This window comes from Hoplias malabaricus, chromosome 15, assembly GCF_029633855.1.
Source record: "Hoplias malabaricus isolate fHopMal1 chromosome 15, fHopMal1.hap1, whole genome shotgun sequence".
Taxonomy (NCBI): Eukaryota; Metazoa; Chordata; class Actinopteri; order Characiformes; family Erythrinidae; genus Hoplias; species Hoplias malabaricus.
Genome location: NC_089814.1, coordinates 7,335,342 through 7,356,832, shown reverse-complemented (window position 1 = coordinate 7,356,832; position 21,491 = coordinate 7,335,342). Strand labels below are relative to the sequence as shown.

The 21,491-nt window shown below is 42.8% G+C and overlaps 1 protein-coding gene across 3 annotated transcripts in view; it reads left to right on the top strand.

Annotated features, from left to right (window-relative positions):
• bcr (BCR activator of RhoGEF and GTPase) overlaps nt 1–21,491 on the top strand; it is a 126,543-nt gene that overhangs the window by 64,724 nt on the left and 40,328 nt on the right. For all 3 annotated transcript variants that reach the window (XM_066645450.1, XM_066645449.1, XM_066645451.1), the window contains 3 exons: nt 3,699–3,883; nt 12,968–13,072; nt 15,472–15,657. In XM_066645450.1, coding sequence (XP_066501547.1) covers nt 3,699–3,883; nt 12,968–13,072; nt 15,472–15,657 — 476 coding nt within the window. The remainder of the gene's footprint in view (nt 1–3,698; nt 3,884–12,967; nt 13,073–15,471; nt 15,658–21,491) is intronic.

Here is a 21,491-nt window from a genome sequence, read left to right as displayed (position 1 = left end):
GAAGAGATGAGTGGGGGGGATGAGTTTTATGGTGTTGAGGCTTCCGTGACTCTGGGCTCATGCAGTGAGGTCTTATTTGCCCAGCTTTCTATGTTACCACATACACACATACACATACACACACTAACATACACAGCTGGCACACAGATGACTTAGAAATATAGGCACACGGGATGATTGTAAACAAAAGAACTGAATGTTAAACGCTGTACATTTTTATTGAGAGTATTACTGGAAGAAAAACCCCCGTATATAATTAATTTAGACACTGTTGGTTCTCTGTGTAAGTGTGTTGTCTCTGGGTTGAGCTGCTAGAGAGCAATGAATGAATGAAGTGCTGAGTAACAGTATGGTCTGCAGTGCAAACAAACCATGTTATTATTAGTTCATATAAGTGTTTAATAAATAAAAAGTCAAATTGTATAATGGGGGCACGGTGGTGCAGCAGGTAGGTCGCAGTCACTCAGCTCCAGGGACCTGGAGGTTGTGGGTTTGAGTTCCGCTCCGGGTGTCGGTCTGTGAGAAGTGTGGTGTGTTCTCCCTGTGTCTGCGTGGGTTTCCTCCGGGCGACTGTCTGTGAGGAGTGTGGTGTGTTCTCCCTGTGTCCGTGTGGGTTTCCTCCGGGTGACTGTCTGTGAGGAGTGTGGTGTGTTCTCCCTGTGTCCACGTGGGTTTCCTCCGGGTGACTGTCTGTGAGGAGTGTGGTGTGTTCTCCCTGTGTCCGTGTGGGTTTCCTCCGGGTGACTGTCTGTGAGGAGTGTGGTGTGTTCTCCCTGTGTCTGCGTGGGTTACCTCCGGGTGACTGTCTGTGTGGAGCGTGGTGTGTTCTCCCTGTGTCTGCGTGGGTTTCCTCCGGGTGCTCCGGTTTCCTCCCATGGTCCAAAGACTAACGTTGGTAGGTGGATTGGTGACTCAAAAAATGTCCGTAGGTGTGAGTGCGTGTCTCCCTGTGAAGGACTGGCGCCCCCTCCAGGTCGAGTTCCTGCCTTGCGCCCAGTGATTCTGAGTAGGCTCTGGACTCACAGCGAACCTGAACTGGATAAGCGGTAGACAAAAAAATCTCAGATTTGTCCTATTAAGAACAAAGTTTATAGCTTAGCATTTTCTACGTCAATCAACCTACATTTCATGGTATAAAAATAATGTTGGAATTAAAATACTGACTGAATTACTATAAGTGGGTATTCTGTGTTAAAGTGTTTAGACGGGATTGGGTTTTATACATGGTAAAAATTAAAAGTAAATGCAGTTGGTGTCCATTTAAAGCAGGATCATTTCATCATGTACTTTACACAATATGTTCTCTCAAGAGCTGCTATCATGTTTTCTGCTTCTGTGGTAGAGCATCCATTAGCAATTTGATCTCACTTTGAGTGTGTGTGTGTGTGTGTGTGTGTGTGTGTGTGTGTGTGTGTGTGTGTGTGTGTGTGTGTGTGTGTGTGTAAAGTTCAGTGAATCAGTTTGCAGTTTGCTAACTGCTTTGAATTCATGTAACATAATATTATAAATATAACTCACAGGAGATAAAAAATAATCAAATTGCTTTGTAGTCCATGAGTTATTACCACAAATTTCCCTCTGGTATTTATCTATCTATCTATGACCGAAGCTTATGCTCCATAGAGTCACACCCTGCATGGGGCAGCCATGTTTAAAACATGTTTAGTACGGAATCTCTGATACATCCAGGCCTCGAGATATCTGTTCATAACAAGATAAAAAATAATTTGAGAAAATGTGTGATTAGCTCCTTCAACAGATTAAATTAACCGACTGACTTAAGAACCTGGGTCGTATTGATTTGGGGTTTGTTGTTAGCTTTAGCATACAATGAAATCAGCCAAATGGTACTTTGGAATGTGGAATGTAGTTTCAATAGTCTGTATGTTTTAACAGTTAATTTAAGAAAATTATTTATTTAGGAGAGGCAGGAACATTCCTGTTCATCTCGTGAGGTCTGTGGGTGGTTTGTTCTAATTTTACTTAAGCTCTGGCTAAGGTTAAATTCATGGTGTTAGCCAAAACCCTAAATTACAATCCTCATTTCATTCCAAGTGTACTCAATCAGCTAAGACTTGTTTTGGAATATTTTTTTTTTGCTATTTATTTTTACACTGGGGCTAAGAGGCAAGAGTAGCTAACAAATAACAGACGCTAATAGCTTACCAACTTAGCGCTGTGTACATTTGTAGCCTAAATTAGCACACATTTGCCCCAGACCATGTACGTCTGTTAAACAATCTCAAATAGATTTGTTTTTGCGGTATCTAATACAAAACAAACAAAAGTATAGACCTAATATAGATATTAAAAGGGCTGCTGCTACTATTTCAGTTATGTAAATAACTCAGAAACAACAGAAGTAAATCTATTAGAGGATATTTAAGAACTGTGCTCTTTGTGGGATTTGTTGGTGATGATTTAGACATACATTTAGTGCCATGCTGCTATGTGGGTATTACCAGAGACGTTAGGAGTGGGAAAGTGGGAAAAACTAACACTTATTTGTGAATATACCAACCTTCATGTATTAAGACAAAATGCTGCAAACTATTAATGGAGGTACTGGGAAGAGAAACCGATCCTGGTTTTGACCACACACAGCAACGTGAGAAAGGCCACTTACCTACTGGGAGTTCTCTTAAACACTACGCCTCCTAGCACTAAGGCATGTGGTGCCATAGATTTTGTGTTTGAGTATAACAACAGACGTCTGTTCTAAGGCTCAGTGCTGTGTATCATTTAATCAAAATGAAATTATCATTGTGTGCCAAGTGAAAGTGGGTCACTCGGTTTCAGGAATTGAGTTTCAGGAATTGATGACAAAGACGAAGGAGGAATAAAGGCCTTGAGGGGCTAATATGTGGAGATTTGCAGAAGAGGTGTATGTACGCTGGGCTAAAGAGGGGTTCTTCCATATTTATGTACACAGTATGTTTATAGATATGAACATATTTGAGTGAGATGCACAAATGTACCCACCGACACACGCCACAATCAGCACCACTATTCACCCACATAGGAAAACCCCAAAGATGCTTTTGTAGTGGGAAGCATAGCTTATTGACTTCATTCCATTGTGTTCTGTTTTACTGTACTCCGTTTCTCTATCATCTGCCATTGGTTAGTATTTGGTACAGAGTGGGTGAGTATCTTGCTGTGTATGTCTGGATGTTGTCTTTCTGGTTGTGGGCTGAAGAATGCTAAATGTCAATGTCTTCCCGCAGACAGAGTTTGGATTGTGTGGCTGAATGCTTTGACCTCACCAGCACAAAAACGTACAGGGTGGTCTGAGGAGGGTTACCTAAGACTTTCTGCCCTAAAACAAAAGTGTACAGACATGTTGACTAATATTTACAAGGTACAGTTTTTGTAAAACTGGTTTTGTTGGACGGTAAAATGATATTTATAGTGGCTGTGATCATTTGCAACACATTAATTACAGTACAGTGGTTGGTGTTGTTGGTGTATTGGGCAGTACTCCGTCATTCTGTGTACAGGACAGGGGTTCGAGCCCCTGTCTGAATAACACACCATACCACATCATTACGAGTCCTTGGACAAGATTCAAACACTACGTTCGGCTACGTTTCGCCTATGCATTTCTGAACATGAATTCTGAAAGTATAGTGTTACTAACATGCTCTGAATGACTATGGGGAAAAACTCCTAATCCTTGTCTCTCCCTCTTTCCTCAGATGGTCCATTCACTGGGACCCCGCCTACATACGGTTACGATGCTGACCGGGCCGAGGAGCAAAGACGCCACCATGACATCCTGCCCTACATCGACGATTCTCCATCCTCCTCGCCTTACCTCAGCTCCAAGAGCCGCAGCAGCAGAGACACGCTCTCCTCCGGTTCCTTGGAGTCCGCCAAGTCTGTGAGTGCACAATCCCACAAGCCGAGAGTCCGGGGAATATCACAAATACTTATTTATGTTAATTATCTCATACTATTTGTCATATCAGTCACTCACTTTAGTCTATGATACTCTCAGGTGAATGATTAAATGATTGATAGTTACACCTACGTAGCGCTTTTGTAGAATTTACATACTAAAACACATGGTTGAGTCACCTCAGCCTCCACTAATGTCCGGCATCCATCTGAATGAGGCCACAGCAGTCAATCCCTGACAGTACCACACCACACCACACATTAACTCTTAGTTTGTTAGGAGACTAGAGGAATAGAGCCAGTTTATTTGAGGATGGGACTGAATAGGAGGCCAGACTTGTCCACAGTGGCAGATCTACAAGGACATCAGGGTCACGCCCCAACACTTTTTGAGGAAATGCCCCAGGATGTTTCATAACCCCTGAGTCAGGACCTCAGTGTTACATCTCATCCAAAGGACTGTGCCAATTGTTCAGTGCAGTGTCCCAGTCAAAGCACACAGACCACAGAGACAGCGCCCCCAGTTGGCCCCACCAACGCTGTTTGAGCAGCAACCCAAGCTTTCCTAAGAGGTCTCCCATCGAAGTACTGGCCAGGCCCAAACCTGTTCACCTTTGGTGGATTTACACGTTCTGATGTTCAGGTTCTGTAACTGCTGCCCATGTATGCCAGGTCCTCAGGTGTTTTTATGAATGAATCCTGTTTCAGTTTTTCAGGATCTATGTTTTACATCTCATTCAAATAGATTTTTTAATTTTTCTAATACAGACGTTGTTTATTTTCCGTTTACTAATCTCAGCCCCAGATAATCTGCCCACATGTACATGGTCTCTTTTGCACTCTCAGCTGTTCAGAGTTATCAGAAAACAAGCAGCCACCCACTCTGTGTATCATTATTTTGTTCAGGGCTGGACGATACAGCCAAAATTTATATCAAGATATACTTCAAAATTTCAGTCAATATGATATAATTCCTATATTCATATAAACAACATAAAAGCCACAGAGAACTGTCAAGAAACATGACATCACCGTCAAACATGAATCTCTTGGCTTTCCAAGATACGAACCGGGCATTTGAATATTTTTTGCCTCCACCAACGAACCACGACTCTAGAAACGAACCCGAGCCTCCTCCGAGCCGGCGGCTGGAAATGGCCACTGACCCCAATAGGCGAGTCTCCCAGCGCCCAGACTTGAGTGAGCTTTTAAGATTAGCACATTGTAGCTTTAGCATTTTAGCATTAGTGTAAATAGCAGACATCGAAATTCGTTCTAAGTTAAGCCGTATCTACGCTTCGTCTCCCCACATTCACCGCCTACTCTCCGTTATTCCACCCCCCCCCACCTCCCGTCATACAGCCAGTGCCTGTGTTACTCCTCCAGACAGTCGTCACGTCTTCAAGGTAGCGATGTGTAACCACTTACAACTTTATTAGTTCTTTTTTATTACTGTTACCACTGTATTTCTCTTTTATTTTTTTTTTTTAGTTTTGTAAACACATATCAGTGCAAAAAGGGTGACTTTCGGGGTGGGGGCTGGATTGCATTAATTGCTTTTCCATTATTTTAAACGGGGAAAATAGACTCGAGAAAGGAACTTTTCCACTTACGAACCGAGTCACGGAACGGATCAAGTTCGTAGGTAGAGGTTCCACAGTATTAATATTTTAAAACAAATTTGAACATTGAGGATTCTGAACTCTAGCATCTGTATTGACCGTCAGTCAGTGACAGATGCTGTAAATATATTGAAATATATTGAAAATGTGTTTAAAAATCTTATCATTGTTATTAAACATTTTATATTGCGATATAAAATGAAACTGAATTATTGTCCAGCCCTAGCTGCAAGAATCAAAAATATTTGGTTCTGATCATCAGCTCTGTTAGCAGATGCATTCTGACGTTTCCCCTTGGCTTGCTCTTGTGGTACACCATTTTTGCCTGCACCTACACATCATCTGCTACACAAAACAGGATGCTGAATGGTCTGGGGGTGAGCTGAGGTAAAAGTCTTTAGTGTTTTTCCTCAGCTGATACCTTTTTCATCACAGACATTACAGATTACTCTCTAGACATGAAATAAGCACAATGCAGCATGTGTGTTTAATAGTAGTAGTAATTGAATTTAATGTATACGCACATTCAGGGCACTCAAGGACACTTTACAGTGCAAAGAAACCAGTGTAAAACAAGATAAATGTTACAGAAAATATAAATTACACAGCTATAACAAAATAACACCAAGGAAGTAAGCAACACACAGTGTTTAAACTATAAATTAAAAACAGTAATCTTCAAATTGATATCGGGAACTATTTGAAATTTAGATTTTTTTTTGGGTGTTTTGTGAAACTTTAAGCAAAGTTTACATAAAAAACACAAAGAGATATGATAAATCTCTCCTCAAAAATGACCAAAATACACTCCTCGGAACTCTCTGAGAACGGTGTGGGTGTGTTCCAATGCTAATGACCGTGTGACTGATGGCTCTCGATCACTGGAGAACAGACTGCTGTTTACGCTAAGATGGCTCCTAAGCTTTAGCTCAGCGGTCTCTTCAACTCTGAGAGGAGGCGTGGCTATGGTAGCCTTGTGATTGGTCAGGGTAATAGTGACATAAGCATTACCCACTTTTAGGACTGCTCATTCTCCAGGGGTTAGACAATGAAACTGAAACACCTGTTATTGTAGTGTGGGAGGTTTCATGGCTAAATTGGAGCAGCCTGGTGGACAATCTTCATTAACTGCACATTGCACCAGTATTGCACCAGTAACATTGTGTCCTGAAGGCGGTGCCGTGTATCAGGACGACAATGCACCAATACACACAGCGAGACTGGTGAAAGACTGGTTAGATGAACATGAAAGTGAAGTTGAACATCTCCCATGGCCTGCACAGTCACCAGATCTAAATATTATTGAGCCACTTTGGGGTGTTTTGGAGGAGGAGCGAGTCAGGAAACGTTTTCCTCCACCAGCATCACGTAGAGACCTGGCCACTATCCTGCAAGAAGAATGGCTTCAAATCCCTCTGACCACTGTGCGGGACTTGTGTATGTCATTCCCAAGACGAACTGACGCTGTATCGGCCGCAAAAGGAGGCCCTACACCATGCTAATAAATTACTGTGGTCTAAAACCAGGTGTTTCACTTTCATTGTCCAATCAGTGTAGAAAGTGAAGGATGCATGCAGAGATAAAGTGGATGTAAATCTTTGTTGTCTGCAAAACTGAAAGCCCTTTCATTATATGTGTGTAATTCGATGGAAGCAACAGAAAGCAAATGCTCATCAGTAGACCAGAGTGAATGTGAAGGATAGTATCTGGACAGTAACACAAGAAAAGTACTCAGGCTGACTCACTGGGCCGACTCACAGCGTTTACATCATAACATTATAAAGGTAGCATGGTGACGCTGCACATAGCGGCACTGGGATTGATCCTCACCTTGGGACACTGTCTGTGAGGAGCTTTGTGTGTTCACCGATAACACCTGTCGGTAGGTGGCTTGGCTGTGTGAGTTTGTGATGCCCTGTGATGGACAGGCTCCCCGTCCTGGGTCTGGTCCTGCCTTGCGCTTCAGACCCACCATGATTCAGATCAAAATGAAGCAGTTACACAAGATGAATGAGGGATGATAATATTATAGCTGTAACATCAGTCAGTGAATGCACTTAATCTTATGGTTGTGTGCTGTTGCTTGCAGAGAGCTTTTGTTTCCATTCCAGCTGGCAAAAACAAGACCAGTCAATCACATAGCAGCAAAGATTGAGTAACAGTTATTTTTTAATGCGGTGAGTGTGATACAGGTCAACCCCCTGGGCACCGTTATCCATTATATTATCTTATTTATTACCTTGAAAGCTTTTTGGCCCAGGTGTGTTTCACAGTTTAATGGCCTTTGTTCAGTTTCTGACACTGGAACCTTTCCTCTTCGCTCAACCCTACTGTGGAAAATCAGTTAACCGTTCTAATACAGTGTTTCACATATACAGTCCCCTCTATACTGACAATACTCATTCAGGACCACCAGAACTGGCTTGCCCTGCACAGTTGAGCTCACACCTGCTCTAATTGAAAATTAGTTCTCCTCTGTGGAGTGTTTAGAAGTGGGTGTGACTTTATGGCCCGGTCCGTAATTACACAGTGATGGTATAGGCCCCTCCCCCAGCTCCTTCATAGCCATTGACTGTTTGAATGATTGATGCGTTCACCACCACTCTTCTGTCCTGAGGCTTGCCGGAGTTTAAGCGTCCTCTCAGGGGCTGCCTCTACCCTTTGACCCCTGACTTCAGCTCTCGCATGAGTCTTAATTAACACTGGGAATGCAGAGTGTGTTCATAACTCCTACTCATACGTGTCCACGCAGCTTGGGCCGGGCTTTAATCTAATGTACACACGGCTGTAGGAGCATGGAATTGCGGAGGGATTTGTTGAGTAAACCTCTGCTTTGAGTTGAAGGCTTTGAGGGAAGGGATCTTCAGAGAGATGCTATAGGCAAGCACGCACATCTTCTTCCCTCTGGAATAGTGGTCTGCAATTACTTACATGTGGGCTTTCTTGTCACCACCACAGAACCGGGATATTGCTCTGTGGGAAGGTTTTGAAGACTAAGTGAAGGGTGTTAATTATTAATGGGTATTTTGTCCTTTTTTGCTTCAGCCACAGCATCTATTCACCAGAAAATTATTTTCTATTATGTACTGCAACACTGCCATGAGGTTTTGATTGCCAACTCTTCCCAGACGTGTCGGATGGAAGCACATAATTTCAGTAAATGCAGTTCCACCACTCCACAGCCCAATGCTGGAAGGGTTTGTACGCGATTAGCCTGTTTTTGCATTGAGCACCTTTGGACACTCCAGGTCATGCCACTTCATTTCATGCTAATCCTCCAACTTTAGTACCTGAGCTCAATAATGTCCTCATGGCTGTCATCAAATCCTCACAGAAATATGCAAATTCAAATATAATCTATTGCCATTATTAAGCAATATTTTTGCAAAATGTTGTGAGGCTTAATTTTATAAAAACACATCATATTTTCTCCATTTGAGGTGACAGGGCATTAATAATAAAACCATATAAAACACAATAAATAAAACCACACCTTAACTTATAGCACCCTTCCTTTTATTCTATAACTTATAGAAGACACTTTTATTTGCTGGTGATATGAATGCTACGCTGTAGAAAACTGATTATTAGAAAGATAATACAACCTTCATTAAAGCAGGAAAGGCGGCACGGTGGTTTCCTCCGGGTGACTGTCTGTGAGGAGTGTGGTGTGTTCTCCCTGTGTCTGCATGGGTTTCCTCCGGGTGACTGTCTGTGAGGAGTGTGGTGTGTTCTCTCTGTGTCTGCGTGGGTTTCCTCCGGGTGACTGTCTGTGAGGAGTGTGGTGTGTTCTCCCTGTGTCTGCGTGGGTTTCCTCCGGGTGACTGTATGTGAGGAGTGTGGTGTGTTCTCCCTGTGTCTGCGTGGGTTTCCTCCGGGTGACTGTCTGTGAGGAGTGTGGTGTGTTCTCCCTGTGTCTGCGTGGGTTTCCTCCCGGTGCTCCGGTTTCCTCCCACAGTCCAAAAACACACGTTGGTAGGTGGGCTGGCACCCCCTCCAGGGTGTATTCCCGCCTTGCGCCCAATGATTCCAGGTAGGCTCTGGACTCACCGCGACCCTGAACTGGATAAGGGTTACAGATAATAAATGAATGAATTTATGTCCCATGTCCTAATTCTGTGGTGGTTTTTAAATGCACTGGGTTTTAATCAGTAATTTTTTCCTCTGATGTGGTCTGAGGATGAAATAATGTTCTCTCATTATGAAATGAAATGAAACCGTGTGGAAATGAAAGCTCTTTTTTTTATCAGCGAGGAGGGCTCTGCTCACCTCTGTACCCAAAGCCAGAGAGGATTTTCATTAATAAATATGTGGATGAATAAAAGATGATAGTCAGGAGATGGAAGGATTTTCCCTAAGGAGAGGAGGCTGCTGCCTAAAGATCATGAATAAACACTTGCTTTGTTTCTTCCACCTTCAGAATTAAGAATCACGCTCTCAGGGTTAGCTCCTCTTTGTCATGACATTTCTCCATTATAAAATATTGGAAATTTATAAACATATTTATTTATGTGAAGTCAAACTGTAGATGTTTTTGGCTAATAATTCATAATTAATGTTGATACAGTGATAACCGGCTGTGGACCTTTGCTTCATTATATATAATGATAAACGATCCGTATGAGTGCAGTAAGTATATTTTGGGAACTATGTTTTACAGTTGTTCAAAACTCTTCTTGACTGCAAACAAAAGATGAGAACACATTATTACAGTGTGAAATGCAGGGGGCTTTATAACCCTCTGGCCTCCACTTGGCAGTGACCTGATGACTTTAGATATTTAGCTGCTCTAGATTGTTTAATTCCATGGGCAATGGATTTCCACAGATATTTCACAATCTTGTTTCTGCAAACGTTTGGTATTTGTATTCTCCACTGATGTTTCTCTATGTCGTTTGGTTGCTGTGTTTTGACTCACTGGGCCACCATAACTTTCCCTGTTCAGTCATGTGAAGTTTATTTCCTTCACTGTGATACAAACGCTGAGGCAGTATCCACCTCCACAACTGTGTGTGTTGCCAGTGTGATGCGTGATTAAGTAAACACACCTTCACTTCTCTTTCAGAAAAAGCAGGATGCAGAACCGGCCAGCTGGCATCTTTAAAAGACCCACAGCGTGGAAAGCCTGTTTTCTTGGCTTGTTTTAAATTATTTTTTTCAAAAGAAAGCATTTCATTTACAGTCACATGAAGCTGTTGACACTGAACGAATTTCCACGACAATTATCAATATTTGGATGTTAGATTTATAAGAAATATATTTGTTCAGACTATGTGCTGTTATTAAAGACTGCAACAAGTGAATTTTACCATCACAAAAGAGTCAACTGCATTAAAAATTCATAGATTATTATTTTAATAATTGTCCCACAGAGTGCGGTTCATATGTGATGAAGAGTCAACTAGCTTTGTAATCTTTGAATGAATCAGTATGCTTCCTAGGGTGGGTCCCCTGCATGGGCACTGCCATGTTTATGTACAGAATCCATGATACACCCAAGACACTAGGTGTCAGTATAAACGTAAAACAATCATCAAGGGTAGAAATGAATGATGAGAATTCTGGACACGAACCCTCACAAAATCCAGTGAAAATGTAGGATATGCTTCCTTTTAAAACTCCAGGATTCATTTAATCCCCAACTAAGGGCCAAGCAGATGATAAACCCTGTGTAGGTTTATACAGGAATTTTGGTATGGAAATAAATGCCAATGAATACAGCCCATATTTGTAGCAGCTGCCAAAATGTACGTAGCGTCATCATCTCTGTGTGTGTGTGTGTGTGTGTGTGTGTGTGTGTGTGTGTGTGTGTGTATGGATATATGCATTCTATCCTGGATATCGGGCTTTCAAATTCATAAATGCGTGCCAGCACAAGGACATTATCAAAGGCAGAGGAATAATCCAGAGAAAAGAAAATGTAGCTCTTCAGTACTGGACTTGAACGTCCCTGGAGAGTCTCACTAACATCTGCTGTTCTCACTACCTGAGCAGTGGCCATGGAAACGAGCATTTCAGGCTTATTTACCCCCATTAGTAGGTAGTAGACTACACACACACACACACACACACACACACATTCCCTGGCTCAGAAAATGAGTGGACGTCGAGAAAGTTCACTAACAATTTTATCTATCGGCTTCATCTTTGCCACAAATATGTCGAATTAAACTCGTTGGGTTGAAGTGGTAAAGATTTGAGTGTGATATTTAGTCTGGAATAACTCTTAATTTGCTGTTAGAAAATAACAACACTAATACTGAAGGCAGTTTAATACTGGTGTACCTCGGTTTGGGCTTAAGGCATACCCATGTTCCCAGTGGTACACTTCTAAAAGACCAGAATGATTGAACTAGAGCCTGACTGATGTATCACACGACCAATGATATTGGCAGATGTTAATGACCTGGTTTTATTGCTACCTGTGAAAGAATATGGCCAGTGATGGGAATCTCATTTGTGGCACTGGGGGATGCAGTCATCCACAGCATGTTATGATGGTAATCATGTTACCGATGTTGGCAAACGTAATGTTAGAGATGTGGAGGACTCGGATTGTAGCTCGGTGTGGGTACTCACTTTAGAAGGTGGTGGTATTAGCCAATGCATCAGTGAACGCAGAACTGGTAAATTAATTTGTAGGCATTAGATCATCGTAGTAAACATCAGAAACCTGAAAATGCACCTGAATGGTAGTTTGCCTGTAGCGTTTTTGGTGCATTTTTATGCCATTGCTGTTCCATTCTATGTTGTGCCCCATGAGGAGATAATATTAACTACAATATTTAGTTATTTACCCCCACAGTATCCAGTTAACTTAAAACATCTGGTTTGAAAATGGGTAACATCATTGAGTTCTACATAGCAGACCAGGGTTCAACTACCTATTGGGATAATTCTATGGTTATAGCATATATTACATTCCTATTACTCATTAATTTATTCATTCATTCATTGTCTTTAACCCCTATCCAATTCAGGGTTGTGATGGGTCTGGAGCCTACCCAGAATTACTGGGTGCAAGGCAGGAACACACCCTGGAGGGGGCGCCAGTCCTTCACAGGGCAACACACACACACACACACACACACACACTCACACCTCACCGATCCATCTACTAATGTGTGTTTTTGGACGGTGGGAGAAAACCCACATGGACACAGAGAGAACACAACCAGAGTGGGATTTGAACCCACAACCTCCAGGTCCCTGGAGTCTGTGTGACAAAGACACTACCTGCTGAGCCACCGTGCTGCCCTTACATTTCTATTATGTCTTACTTCATTTTATTTATATTTAAGCTACTATAACTTGCTTATTGCTAGTTGCCATAAATAGAGACTAAGGATTGGTTTGATATTAAACTCTCAAAGAGCTTATTCCTGCTGGTTATGTTCATTCAGTGGATGATTGGTTTGATAATGTTTGTTTTATTCTGTGTTCAGGCGGAGCTGGACCTGGAGAAGGGGCTGGAGATGCGGAAGTGGGTTTTATCTGGAATCCTGGCCAGTGAGGAGACTTATCTCAGCCACCTAGAGGCTCTGCTGCTGGTAAGAGTTCTTACAATGTACTGTGTTCAGTAGTGAGAAGATATATTCAGATTGCTGCACCCATGCTCCCTGCTCATCCTTAGATCTAGCAACTACTGGACACACGTTTATGGCTGTTACCTCACTCAGATTCACAGCAATAGCGTTTTATTTAGAAGTAAAATCATTTAGTGCCTCCAGGCCCTGAAACAATAAAGCAGTTACATGTTGTTAAACAGTTCTTTCTGTAAGTTTGCTTTGCATTTGCCAGTAGGGTTACCTTCATATAATGCACCATTGGTCTCACACCTGAATTGAATGGCGCAGTTTATTCCAGATACACACTGTTTGTGAGATCATTATTGTAGATGTTCACATTCTTGATGGAACCGGTTTTCCTGTAAAAACTATGGTAGGAGTTGTCTTTTATTTCATATTATTCTGAAATGACAGTCACATTTAATCATTTAGACATTCAAGCAGAAATCTCTGTATCTCCACAGTCTAAGTTCTTGTTGCCATAGAGTATTCCTCCTGTTTATTGTATTATGTTTATATTATTCTGTGTATTCTCCTGCATTTTCATAGTAGATATGGTTCCACCAATAAAAATGTGTGGTACTAAAGCTGCAGCATAAATCATAAAAGTCTTATTAAAATATCAGCTTTTATAGCATCAGCGCTGATTGGATAATCCGACTGTTGCATCAGTTCTTTCTGAGATGATTGAGTGTCGTAGCAGGGCGGGAGATTCAGCGACGCTTGTGCAATGACAAGAAGTGGACTGGCATAGGATTAGAACACGGGGCTAAGGTTGTTGTGTTCGGTAATTATAAAGGGTGTCTAGGGACTTTAGGATATTCGGTGTTTGTTATTCTACATAGAATAGCCCAGAAACCTAAACCGTCCAGCCGACAGTGGTGCCGTGGTCAGAGAGTTAAACTCGATGAAAATTTCAAGCATTCCCATGTTTCCTTTGCTACAAATGAATATTTAATGTTTTTAAAATTGTGCAGCAACACTGAAGATGCGAACAGGAGAGCAGTTTTTGAGTCATGTCACTGAAAATCCCACAGAAAATGGCCACATCTGTGTTTGGCAGGCAGCCTTGTGTGTGTGTGTGTGATGACTAGAGCACTGAGTGACGTAATGCTTCTATTTCAGAGATCAGGCTGAATCCAGCCAGTCCTTTTCAGTCGCTGAGTTTCTGTTCCATGACAAATTAAATCATCCCTGACATCCTCCCAGTACTGAGCTGTGGAGCAGTGGAGCTGTGTTTTCTGGAGTGATAGAGCTCCATCCAGTACATTTTAGATGGGTTGGAGTGGTGTCTGTGATCCAGAGCTGATCACGTAACGTCAGTATGTACCTTACGTACCAAAGCGCTCTCAGATGAATATATAACAATTTTCAGTGGATTTTTCTATCATCTATAAATCATATGTCTATAATATGTGTCTCTAGCACACAAGTATGTGAATTGCATGTAAGCTGCACTAAAGCGGGGATTTTTCCAACCAGACACCTGGCAACCCTATTAGAATTGGAATCAGAATTAGAATAATTTTATTGGCCACTGAGCTCGCACACAGAGGAATTTGCTCTGCGCATTTAACCCAATCCATGCAGTGAAACGTTCGCCTCCCAGCGCTGGGATCTTGGGTTCAAGTCCCATCTGGGTGGAGTTTCCATGTTCTCTCTGTGTCTGCGTGGGTTTCCTCCGGGTGACTGTCTGTGAGGAGTGTGGTGTGTTCTCCCTGTGTCTGCATGGGTTTCCTCCGGGTGACTGTCTGTGAAGAGTGTGGTGTGTTCTCCCTGTGTCTGCGTGGATTTCCTCCGGGTGACTGTCTGTGAGGAGTGTGGTGTGTTCTCCCTGTGTCTGCGTGGGTTTCTTCCGGGTGACTGTCTGTGAGGAGTGTGGTGTGTTCTCTCTGTGTCTGCATGGGTTTCCTCCGGGTGACTGTCTGTGAGGAGTGTGGTGTGTTCTCTCTGTGTCTGCATGGGTTTCCTCCGGGTGACTGTCTGTGAGGAGTGTGGTGTGTTCTCTCTGTGTCTGCGTGGGTTTCCCATAATTGGCTTCTCCAATAACTGTCCTGGTGTTTAAGTGAATGAGTGTGTATGTGAATGAGTGTCTGTATGTGTGAGTGAATGTGTGTGTGCCCAGATATGGATTAGCACTCTCTCCTGGGTGAAATCCTAGTGCCCGATGCAGTCCTCCAGGTGGACGGTCGTTCCTGGTCGAGAGTACGCTGCCGCTTCTCGCCAGTGTGTGTGTGTGTGTATTGAGCGTTCTGATCAGTGTGGATTGTAAAGCGTCCTAAGGTGTCTAGAAAGGCCCTATATAAGTGTAAAGTAATTTCACTCATTTAAGGGTTTTCCAGGACGTTTTTAAAGCCAAAAACCATATCTGTTTCCTGCAGCCTATGAAGCCTCTGAAAGCCGCAGCCACCACGTCCCAGCCGGTCCTCACCGTCCAGCAGATCGAGACCATCTTCTTCAAAGTGCCTGAGCTCTACGAGATCCACAAAGAGTTCTACGACGGACTTTTACCCAGAGTGCAACAGTGGAGTCACCACCAGCGTGTGGGAGATCTCTTCCAAAAACAAGTGAGTCACACTCTCTGCTGGTTTTGGGATTGAGTTCGATTTAAAGTGACAGTTCAGAGACACATCTCTGTCAGCGTAGGTTTATAACTGTGTACTACACAATACACACAGCAGCACCAAACGTCATATTGGAATCAGTCCTGGAATCAGTACTGAGCTTAAAGTAGACCCAGTATCTGTTCAGATTGGACAAGTTTATCAGAGGGACATTTGTAAGGAAGCACATTCATATCTCTTCACTTATGAAACCCATGGGGATGGCTAGACTGAGGTGTGTTGTATATAGTCTACCCACTCAGAGCAAGGCATTTGCGAGTTGTGTCCCTCCATCTGCACCATGTATGAATCGGGAGGGTCTCTGTTGGATCCACCTGCTTCCCACACAAGGCAAGTCAATTAAACCCAAAGGCCCAGATCTGTGAAGTGTCTGCAGGTGAATCAGACCAATCAGAAGCGATCATATGCATTTATTCACAATAAAAAAAATAAAAGCACCATTCAATTCCCAGCCGCAAAATTTTCCCCAAATAACTAATGATTCTGCACTAGTTTAAAGACTTAGGGCCAAAAATCCTGGCACCACCGTAGTCAGAGTTTACACATTACGCTGAGGCTGTGTAGAGTGGCATTTCAGCAGTTCAGAGAATTCAAGATGAACAAATTATTTATCTTCTCAGAGCAACTCTGTATGCGCTGCGTCTGCAGTAAACGCAGTGGGACAGTGGGCTGCACACAGCACACTCACAAAGCCATCTTTAACCCATGAGCCGAGCCCGGGCTAAAGACACACTGAGAGCTCTGTGCTCCACAGAGACTATTAATAGTGTCATACAATACAAGGACCCCATTTCTCTCTCCTTCTATTTCTCTCCCTCTATATTTTTCTCACTTCTGCTCTTTTTCTGTCTTCTTTTACTCTCTCTTTTCCTTCCCCTCCTCAACCCACCCCAATCTCTCTCCTCTCCATTTCTCTCCTCTTTCTTTCTCTCTCTCTCTCTCTCTCTCTCTCTCTCTCTCTCTCTCTCTCTCTCTCTCTTTCTCTCTCTCTCTCTCTCTCTTTTTGCTTATTTGTTTTTGACTTTGGGCCATACTTAATTTTGTATGTGTTATGTTTTTCAGAGCAGCACAGTTTTTCTGGTCACTGCAGATCTGCAGACTGACCACACCACTGCCCAGTACTTCTGCTCTCAGTGGGATCCGATTAACTGGGATTAGAAAAAGAAGAGGCATTGGAAAGAAAAACTCCCTGAGAGAGAGAGAGAGAGAGAGAGAGAGAGAGAGAGAGAGAGAATTGTTTTTACTTTCAAACCCCTTTAATACAAAACATTAAACTCTCAGAGAGAAAATTTCACAGTGAATCATAAACAAAGCCTTACTAGAGCAGTCCATGTCTTAGTCTGTGTGTGTGTGAGAGAGAGAGAGAGAGAGAGAAACTGAAACAAGTCAGCCGTGAAAGAAGAGTGTTAGAGTAAAAAGGAGAGAGAGAGACAGTGAAAATGAGGGAGAAAAGGAATAGAGTAAAAAAAGGGGAAGAGAAAGAGGCAGTAGAGGGAGTGAGAAAGAGAGATCGCAAGTGAAAAGGAGGGTGAGAGAAGAGGTGGAGATTAAAAAGAGGGAGACAAAGACAGGAGGTAGAGAGAGGGTGAGTGAGAGAAAGGAAGAACAGAGGAAGAAAGATTTAAAAGAAGAGAAGGGGAAGGAATAAGCGGGTGTGAGAGTAAAAAGGGGGCAGAGAAAGAGAGAGACACATTTAGACTCTGATATTGCTGTTCTCCTGCTGGTTCTGAAGTGTTCCGGGTCCCAGAGGCTCGTGTTAAGGAGGCAGAAGCGAGTCAGAGAAGGTGGAGATGGGAGTCAGATGTGGTTTAATGACAGGTTACAGGAGCGCGAGTGCCAGAGAACGCTGCTCTGAAGTTGTTTTCAAGCTGAGAGTGGGAATAAATATCTTCTAAATGTTCTGCTTCCAGCTGGTGACGGCGGTGTGTTGATTTTCTGACAGATCAGGGTGAGCTTTAGTGGTTTGCCTGTGCATCTCTTTAACCCAATTTTAAAAATCTGTACTTAAAGGTGCCATTGTCGCTGCAAATATTTAGCTGCACAATTTCCATAGGAATGCATTGCCTCTTGAATGTGATGCTCTGTAGTAGCCTCAAATGAGCCTAAGGTCACCATAACCAATGCCAAGATCGGGCCAGAGATATGTAAAGCCCCCAAATATTACACTGTGGAGCAATGGAGCAATGTTTTCAGCTGTGTTCTAGCATCACTGATTTATTTTCAGATCAGTTGGCTTGGCGTTGCATAATCTAGAGCTACTTAAGCTCACCAAATCCGTCATGACTGAATGCCATCAAATCATCACGGCCATGTTCCCACATCTAGTGGAAAGAGTAGAAGATTAGAAGCTGGCACAATAGTAACTTCCTATTAATATTGTTCATTTTTGAGAAAATTATGGATATGCACGTGTCCTCAAACTTTTGGCCATAGAGTATATGTGTACAGTAAACTCAATAGAGCAGAGGCCAGGTCATTTCTGGTCCCATTGACCATATGTTCCTGTCAATATGGAGCAGTATGTGGACACACTGTGGATGTGGATGTGTCCAGTGTCAGCAGCAGACACAGTGTTCTCTGTTTGACTGTCCCAGCCAGCTGATACTCTCATTAATTGTATGTGTGTGTGTGTGTGTGTGCCTGAAACCAAGGTGCTAAATAGAGGGGGTCCTGTGGGGGGAAAAGGGTGGGAGTTGCCTATTTTGCCCGCTAATGATTCTTTTTCATCACGTGAGTTCGACTCGACTCGGCTCGGCACGGCTCGACTTGCTTAAAGCTTGTCGCTTTTCCACTAGCACAGCTCCCCTGCGAAATGGAGCCATGACGTCGCAAAACCATCTCTAACGTGAATCTCGGGCTTTGAAAACCACAAAAACGGCAGTGGTAAAGTTAGGCGCTGTTTACTCATCATGTATTCACACGTTGTTTTTGTTTTTTGGACTAAACATGGCTCCGTGCCCCAGTTTTCACAGATCAGTTTTCCTTGTTGCATGTTTGGCTTTCACTGGATATTTTCACTGGCCATCTGCCCAAAGAGCATTTAAACCTCTTCAAAACACCTCGAGGTAAATTTACAAGCTGCCGTTGTGAGTCCGATAAAAATAAATGTGAAAGCTGCTGTAACTTTTTACAAGATTTTACAAGCGAGCGGTTTGTAATGGATTTGAATGAGCTCTGCATTTCGTGGTGATTGACATGGCTCTGTAGGGTTTACTCTGCACTTTGGCCAGTGGAAAAGCAATAGAACCTAGCTGAGTCAAGTAGAGTCATGTAGGTTCCATGCAGTGGAAAAGCACCATAAATGGAGAAGTTCTGCTTTTATTTTCTTAACAAACCACTTTTTTACTGTTTTACTGATACAGCGCCCCCCTCATGGACCATGGTGTCTTATGTGTGATGTTGAAGTGGTGGCATGGTTTTTGGATGTTTGAGTACTGCTTTTTCTAGTTATGCTAAGTTTAAAGTAAGCAGTAGCGAACTAAATTTAAATTTTGTAATACAGATACTAAACTTACCAAGGGTGAATCTCGTTTATCTTTGGAACTGAGTTACAAGGGGCAGTTGTTAAAACCTTCGCCTGTAACATTGGACAACCCTTTCAGAGCCTGATACCCGCATCAGAACACAAACAAAACAGAGCAGCGCTTCATTCCCAGGCTACTAGAGGTATTCTCTCTACCCGTCTGCAGTGATATCAGGTGTTTGTGTTGTGATCCAGAACGAATCATTCGACACCAATACCTGACCTCTCAGCCTCTTGTGGCTGAATACAATCAAATCCTCATAGCACTGTTCCAACCAATGCGGGGGAGCTTGTTTAAAAAGAGAATGTTTTAATCTCGCTGACAGTGGCTCCTCCCCGTTCAGACCTACAGCTCTGAGTCTACTCTCTAATCTGATCCTGTTTCACACAGTGTTGCATGGAAGTGAGTCTATATTTACTTCCAGTTTTCCATTACCATTACTTTTTCATCCCCTTTCCTTCTCATATCCATCCTGAATAAATGAAATCCTGCTTCTTGGATGGGATCTGTAGCTTGAAGTGTGTCCGCTCTGCTGTATTACCCCGTGACTGAACGAATGTGCTCAGTGTGTGTTTCCCTCAGCTCTGTTCCACCCATTTGGTTGCTCCTCAGTGTAATGCGATTGTGGCTGAGGAGGTTCCTTACACTTAGCTGCTGATTGATTCAGGCCCTGGGCATCAGTTCCTGAGCAGTGAGGATGGGACTGCTTTAGTGCATTGGCTCCCCTGCAGCAGCCACAGCCTTTTTCAGTCGGCTGATCAGGGTCCAGTCTGGCCACTGCAATTGGCTGAGTTCAGGTTGAAGAAGCCGGGATTAGTTGAGTGCAGGTTGAAGTGGCTGGAATTGACTGAGTTCAGATATTGAAGATCGGTTACAGATTTGTACAAAAGCCACTGCAACTGATCTCACATTGTGATCGCTAGTTCTAACTAACAAAGATCAGTATCAGGGCTGATCACATCATTATTTTACTGATCTGTATCGGCTTAATTGGGCTTGATCTTACTCCCTCTTCCTCCTCGAGCCGGTCTTGACCGATGTGAATATTCCCTCCAACACCAGTGTTTCCAAAATGTAGCACTTTTTGTAAACATTGTTGTGATCTGACTTCTGCCCAGCGCAGTATCCACTTCCTGTATCTGTCATTTCAAATTAAAAGCCCTCTGCAGAGTTTTCATAAAAGTCTGAATATTACTCATTTTAAAATGTTCTATTTTTGCTACTGCAATGCTGCACTGGGTGGAGCTGTTTGTAAAGACACCGTTTGTTTACTTTGTTATGAAAAAATAAATTAAGCAGCAGCTTGTGTGCAGGCAATTCCTTTTTTAATGCAAGATATTCAGTGTCAATCAGATACACTGGGCTGATTTTAATAACTAATAGTGCACTTGAAGTGTGCACTGTGTAACAGTACTATCTAGGAAATATAAGTATCGGATCAGGATTTGGCATTGGCAAACGCTCCATAATAAAATCCTCGGATCGGGATTGGGGGCAAAAAAGAAATAGAATTATTTAATCAAGGTTAAATATTAGTTTTCATTTATTGTTTAATTTAATGTTCATTCTAAATATTTTAGCTCAATAAGAAGAAGAAATTCATCCAGGATTCATCATTCATTTCAGGATTCATCATTCCTTGCAGTTTTTAACCACACTGTGTTCAAGTTAATTAGCAGCCAATTTGGAAATTCAATTATTATTGTCATTTTTGTGCATGAGAAACAGATTGATGCTGGCCGACAGCCCTGCAGATTATCCATGCATTGGACACGCACACACACACACACACACACACACACACTCTCTGAGACTGGGGCCCTTCATCATCCCGTGTATATTTGTGTTTAAGGGGATTGATTGGGCCGTTAAGCTGGAGAGAGATGAATTGTAGCGCTGGCGGCAGGGCGATGAGTTTGGATGACTGAATTAGATTTTCAAATGTGCTTTTACAAGCGCCAGCCGCACACATTAATTGCTCACCCCAGAGCTGCCCGGCGCTGCCATAGCAACCGCTGTTGGCCCTACAACCGAGCGCGGTCCTGCGGCGACGGCCCAGCAGGTCCCATGCTGATGGCCCAGCGGTTTCACGGTGATGGCCATCCAGTTCCTTTGGGATGAGATGCAGCGTTGTTTGTGATACAGAACTAATCATGATGGGGTTAATATAAAAGAAAAATTCTAATATGCTAAAAAAGGTGGATTGTGAGGAGTGAAACTTGGACCTACTTTAGCGATATTCCTTAAGACGTG